The 6,808-nt window shown below is 41.4% G+C and overlaps 1 protein-coding gene across 8 annotated transcripts in view; it reads left to right on the forward strand.

The window, feature by feature from the left end:
• The window catches only part of IL15 (interleukin 15), a 77,322-nt gene extending 72,117 nt beyond the window's left edge, over window positions 1–5,205 (forward strand). For all 8 annotated transcript variants that reach the window (XM_073892288.1, XM_025874239.2, XM_073892289.1 and 5 more), the window contains 2 exons: window positions 1,395–1,532; window positions 4,215–5,205. In XM_073892288.1, coding sequence (XP_073748389.1) covers window positions 1,395–1,532; window positions 4,215–4,325 — 249 coding nt within the window. In that variant the 3' untranslated portion in view covers window positions 4,326–5,205. The remainder of the gene's footprint in view (window positions 1–1,394; window positions 1,533–4,214) is intronic.
• Window positions 5,206–6,808: the final 1,603 nt, after the last annotated feature.

Raw genomic sequence — 6,808 nt, forward strand, 5'->3', positions numbered from 1 at the left:
CCACAAACTAGAAAAAAAAAAAAAAAAAAAAAACAGATGTTCATCAACCACTTGGCTAGTGCTGCTACACATAGAAATTGTCTGCCTTTTCAGCTTCAGCATGCCTTCCATTTTTCCAAAGTAGAGAGCAGTCAATTAACCCCCAAAACTCAGCATCCTGAGATTGCTTTTTTTTTTTGCAAGAAGATAACCTTGTAACTTACGGGTTACAGAAAGAAGCTGAGGTTGAAATTTAGATTTAAACTCTGATTCAGCCCCTACCTAGCTGTGTTACCTTAGAAGTCACTAAGCATGTCTGACCCTGTTTTACTTATTTATTATTTTCTCTATCTATCTATCTATCTATCTATCTATCTATCTATCTATCTATGTGGGGACAGTATTTACCCTTCAATCCTGAGCAGCTGCTGTGGGACATGGGTATATTGCCAGTGCCAGACACATGGGTGGGTTCCTTCCTTCCTTCGTCCACAGTAAGCATTTGTGGAGTGCCGGCTGGGTCCCAGGCACTGTGCAAGGCAATGAGAACAGAAAGTCAAACAAGTTGTGGTCAAACCTCCAGATATTCATCAATGCTTCTTTGAAGTTTAGGCTTTTGTTCAAGAAACCATTGTGGGAAACATACTTCTGTGGTATCTGAAAGGTCCCTTTCTGGTTTGGCCAGCCCTTGAGTGGGCACTACTCATACATTGATTTTTCTTTTCTTTTTTTTTTTTTTTTAATTTTATTGGTTTATTTGACAGCCAGCCAGAGAGGGAACACAAGCAGGGGGAGTGGGAGAGAGAGAAGCAGCTTCCCGCGGAGCAGGGAGCCCGATGCGGGGCTCGATCCCAGGATCCTGGGATCATGACCTGAGCCGAAGGCAGACACTTAACGACTGAGCCACCCAGGCGCCACGATTTTTTTAATACATCTCTTAGAATCACTCCTGCCTCTGGAACTTTGGAACTTGCAGAAATAGCACGATCAGCAGCTATCACTGTTTAAAATGTTAACAACACAATTTGATTCTAAAAATTCTTTCAGTGCACTATCCATACTAATGTTTTGAGAGAGTCTCAGGCTGGTATTAGCACCCTTTTATAAAGAGGAAATGTTCTCAGTGAGAAAAAGTGGCCTATTATTTCCATGTTGTCTAGATTTATGTTCGCTCTTCTGTATAATATTACCATCCTCTTAGATTGTTTCGTTGTCAGTTTGTTTGGGTTTTGATTTCAAAGCCAAAAAAGAAAAAAAAAAGCTGTCTCCTGTGTAAAACTTCTTGGGGGTATTGTGTTTCTTTATAAAATATTTGGATTGACTTTTTAAAAAACCAAAATTACATCTATGTAAACATGCATAATGGAAAGGTCATTTTTTTTCCCAAAATGATTCTCTGTAACTCTTATTTTTAGCCCAGTTGCAAAGTAACAGCGATGAAGTGCTTTCTCCTGGAGTTACGTGTTATTTTGCTTGAGTCCAAACATCATCTCCTTAATGAAACAGTAGAGAACCTTATCATCCTAGCAAATGATGGTTTATCTTCTAATGGGGTGAGTTTTCCAATAGTCAGACGGAGCTTTGTCTGATGCTTTTGGCTTGGGTGGGAGAAGGCATTAGCTGGATATAAGGAACAAGCAAGCTCTCGGGAGAGGGCGTTCATGTCTGCGGAGTGGCCGCAGCACTAGGGTGCGCACAACTCTAAACTGTTTTATCAATTTATTCATTCAACAAACGTGCACTGCGTGATGCCAGGCGGTGCACTTTGGTGTGAGAGTTATAGTGGTGAACCAGGGAGGTCATTGCCCTCAAGACGTTTGTCCCCAGGATCAGTGCAGAGCCATGAATCTAATGACATAGTTAAGTGTTCAGCATCAGGAATAGCAATTCGCATTTGTTCGGTTATTCTTCTATGCCAAACAACACCGTTCCTCAGCGGTGACGTGGCAGTCCCTCGCGTCCTCACAATCAATCTGTGACATAGTTATCCTTGTGTCTGTTTTAAGGCTGAAGAAATTGGAGCACTAAGGGCTCAAAATCATTGCCTCCAATTTGCACAGCTGGTAGAATGGGGAGCCAGGATTCATACCCAAGCAGTTTCACTTCGGGGAATGTCTTCTTCTTATCCCCTGGCAGGACAAATGCTGCAAAAAGCTAATAATAAACATCTTAATAATTCAGGTAGAATTTGGGCCACGCCAGGCACCACGAGCAGTATGGTTGCCGGGGCACAAATGCGAGGAGCGCCCGCAGCGGCCGTGGGGATGAGCTGCTCAGAGGCCCTCAAGTACAAAGTGTGATAGCCTTCCCAGCACAACACCAGTGGCCAAAGTAGAGTGGAGAGCAAGAAGTTTTATGAACAGAGAAGGCATAAGAATAACTCATTAATGTAACACACACTTTGTGAGCCTCATTGTAGGCCCTCGAGATAACAGACGTGAAAAAACACACCTGGTCTCTGCTCTCAAGGGACTTAAGTCATAAAGTAAAGAATAAATAAAGCAATCAGAAGGAAATGAATAATAATAACTCAGTTATTTATTAATTCCAGTGGCCCAATAGAAGGTAGGTAAGAGGGCTGGGATTCCACTTTAGACGTTCACCTACTAAGCGGACATTTGGCCAGGACAAGAGGGAATGAGCCTTGTCTCCAGGGAAGGATGTTGAGGCAGAGGTGACCGAAAGTGCAGAGCCCCTGAGCTGGGGAGACGGAATGCTGTGGACTTGCCCAGAAGATGCCAGGTTGCTTTAGGGCTTTGCTGAAATGTCACCTTCTCAGTGATGTCAGCTCTTCACACTGCAGTCTGTCCCCACGCCCTGTCCTCTTGTCTGCATGCCCCACTAGCTGTTTTCCTGAATGGCTTTTGTCTGCTTTTCCCTACTCAAATGCCACTTTCAAAGGGGCAGTTATTTGTGTGTGTGTGTGTGTGTGTTTTCTCCAGCGCTGTATCCCAACTCCCCAAACATTGCCTGGCATATTCTAGACAATGTATTTATGAAACGAACATACTGCTGTTTAAAATACTCTTGTGATACGTTATTTCTATGTTATTGGTAGAAAGGCTGAGCCGGGCAACAGATGACTCCTAACAACATCCCTGGTGAACTCTTGATGCCCACGGTCACAGTCACTGTGACCGGGATGTGGTGTGTTCACATCTAGTGGAAGGAGCAGGCAGGCGGCACAGTCAGAGAATTTCATGGAATATCTCTGCCTTGCTGGTTGACATGATTATTTTCAAGGAGGACAGTTCTATATGGAATATGACAGTGCCTGGCATAGAGGTTGTGCTTGATAAATGTTGGTGAATATGAATTTCAAATGCTTAATGGATGTAAAATCTAATTTTGATTTTTGCTGGTACGGCTTTCATGGTTCAGATGATCTCTTAAATAGTTATTGGTGATGACTACCTTTGGAAGATTCTAGGTATCCATGAAATGGTGTTTGAATTACAACTTGTGGTCTTCACCTAAATAGTTCGATTCAACCGGTAACGACAGTGAGTCCCATGTGCCAAGCCCTGTGCTAAATGCTAGGGAAACAAAAATGTGTGGCTTTGCGCTCTTAGAAAAGTCTAGAGAACAGTAGCATAAAAAGCATGAAACTCCCTAATATCAATATAATATATGATGTGATAGGAGGGAGGTCTGAGAATGTAGAGATGGAACGTTTAGAGGAACTCCTCTGTTCAGGAATGCCTTCCCGGTGGAGATAGCACCTGAGTGATCTTAACCTGAGTACTGGTAGCTACAGTGGCAATGAGCCACCTGCAGAGAGAAGAGTCAACACGGCAGGGGGGCTAATAGCATGATGTGTGCACGGGGCTGAAGGCATGAGTCAGTGAACTTAGGCTATGTCCTTTGAGGTGGTGGGGACAGGTGAAAGACACAGGTGAGGATCACTTCAAGGCCCCTGTGTGCCACGCGGGGAGGCATAGACTTGATGCTGGGGTAGACAACCAGAAGGGTAAATGACCACTCAAGGGCGCTAAGCAGGAAGTCCATGATCTGATAGACGTGGCTTATTTTTCCAATGTCTTTAACCTATTATAGGAAAAATAAGCCTAAATCAAATCTCCCAGTTCTCTTTTCCAGTGGTTCTTCCTACTATGATATTAATTTGCCAAAGTTTTCATGTCTTAAGACCTCCCCATATGGTTCAAATGATGCGATATTCCCAGGAAAGAGATACAGTAGACTTTCCAATCTAATCCTTTCTTTTTATTTGGCAGAATGTAACTGAAACGGGATGCAAAGAATGTGAGGAACTGGAGGAGAAAAATATTAAAGAATTTTTTCGGAGTTTTGTACATATTGTACAAATGTTCATCAACTCTTCTTGATTGTAATTGATCCTCTTCGGCATTTCTGCTATTAACAAACATCTTCCCACGGCTTAAGGGCAATGAAACTCTCTGCAGTTCACATGGGCTGCCCAAACCAATTTTTCTAACAAGAGGAAGATCCGGAATTTTGGATCGGATGAACTCTTGGAAATGAAGGCAGAAAAAATGGCATTGAGTAACATGGTGTCTATGAACTGTCCTCATACTTATTTTGTTCACTTAGTCTTAATTTATTATTGAAGTTGCACATATTTGTAGCATAATATAAAGTATTGAATAAAATTGTGTACCTACTTTATCCTTTGAAATTGCACTGATACTTACCCCTTTAAGGAAGTAGGGGACATTCCTTCAAGGGCAAGGGTCAAATTACACAGCTGGCAGGGCTGAGCACCACTGGACAGGTCAACTGTGTGCTCCAGCCAGTCAGGAACCGCTAACCACCAGCCTTCACTCACTTCTCCAGTGGGTGTCCCACAAGGAGGAAGAATTGACTCCCAACGAGAAAGGAGAAATAGGTGTGAAACGGATGCTTTACTCTGTAACATAGTTATTGATATCAAAAGCACCTGTTATCAAAGACAGTGCATGAACCTGGCATGTACTGCACATCAGTGAATCTTAGGTGGGAGTGACAATAATAAACCTTCACTGATAGGTAGAATCGTGTATGGAGAACTCGTGGTTGTAATGATGTTAATATTGCCATGCTTTCCTGAGCGCAGGTGTTTTATTTTCACATTTTTTTTGCCATGTTCATATAATAAAAAAAACCTGATTTGTTAGAGCCAGCATTATCTGATGAAAAATAATTGTTTATTTTTGCACTATACTGTCTGAAATTTCCAAGCTCTTTTTTAATAAAACTCTGACTAAGATGAAATATTTTTGTGTCCTCACAATTTCTTTCACCCAACTCACTTCTGGCATTCTTCACTTGAGGGGCTGCAGGGTAGGAATTGATGTCCTACGAATTCGATTTCGCTCCATTTCACAATATGAACCAGTTCTCTATCAAAACATTCTTTTATCTCCCAGTACCCAGTCCATGCTCATGTGTCTCATTGCTATAGTCAATGTATGATGCTTAAACATTTCTTTCGAGATAGTTTTGGAGAAATCTGTATCCTATTTGACTTCTGAAGAGTCATGTGTTGGCTATCAGTTTGTTTCCTGATATCAGTCCAGACAAATAGTGTTTGACAGCCACACTTTAAAGTTTAGGGATTGAAACTGTGGCAAGGTGTTTTGTTTGCTCATTTGTTTTAAGTTCATCTGAAATGGATTTTTTAAAAATCTACCTTTCATTTCCACCCTCCCCCCTAACTTTTCTATGGATGGAGATTAGGAAAAACGCACCATTTTTAACTGTAAGTGGCCAATCCAATCCTTAGACAAAAATTAGCCTCCTTCCAGTGTTTGTTGGGATGGGAAAGGGAAATCATAATGGCAGTCACATCACCAATAATATTTTATGGTGACTAATGATCCATTCTGGCTATATAAGCACACAAGTGGGTTTAAAGTTTGGCATTTTCCAATGCTCAAAATTGGGATTCCTTCCACATTAGTTACTTAGTATGGGTCTTCAGTTAATCATAAGGAACTCAAGGCATAGAGGTATAGCTCTCAAAACATTCTTAGCTAACTTAAGAAAAGATTTAATTATGTAAAACAACCTAAGTTTTATTGTTCAGGCCTGAATTCTTTTCTAAGATTTTTTTTTAAATTTTTTTTTATTTGACAGAGAGAGATACAGCGAGAGCAGGAGCACAAGCAGGGGGAGTGGGAGAGGGAGAAGCAGGCTTCCCGCCGAGCAGGGAGCCCGATGTGGGGCTCGATCCCAGGACCCTGGGATCATGACTTGACTCGAGGGCAGATGCTTAAGGACTGAGCCACCCAAGGGCCCCCAGGCCTGAATTCTTAACAAGATCAGTTTTTCATTTGTGTTTCAAAGGTTTTCCTTCTCAAACTGTCCTTAATTAGCCCGCCGATGTTATTTGTGTAGATTAGAATACATTGTTTTTATCTCACCTATTGCCCTAAATGCTGGAAGCATTTGCCTTATGTTACACGTGATAAAGAAAGCACAAATCCATAGACTTAGAAGCTCAAATAGTAAAGGCAAGCCTGATAAAAATTAGGTTTGCAGTCTGGAGTCATTTTGATGGATTATATTCTTACCTCTTTAAAATTTCAAATGAAGAAAAAGATACATGAGAGAATATCATTTCTACACTCTCCTTGGCAATAAGCAGAAAAAGGGTTAGAAGACAGAGGACATGGAAATGCAAACTGAACCAATACATAATTTGTGAGCCCAGAGATTGTTAAAACCCAATCACAAGCCTAGTTTTATATACTCTCATTTTTTACCTTAGAACAGAAAATTGATAGAATTCTTTCTTTTGCTGCTATTACTCCTGTTGTGAGAGGGGCTTATTATGTTTTTCTCTATGTGTTACTCTTTCTGTCCATCA

The sequence above is a fragment of the Callorhinus ursinus genome, unplaced genomic scaffold (assembly GCF_003265705.2).
Source record: "Callorhinus ursinus isolate GAN/ISIS: 27379988/994484 unplaced genomic scaffold, GSC_fseal_2.0 scaffold4, whole genome shotgun sequence".
In the NCBI taxonomy this organism is placed as follows: domain Eukaryota; kingdom Metazoa; phylum Chordata; class Mammalia; order Carnivora; family Otariidae; genus Callorhinus; species Callorhinus ursinus.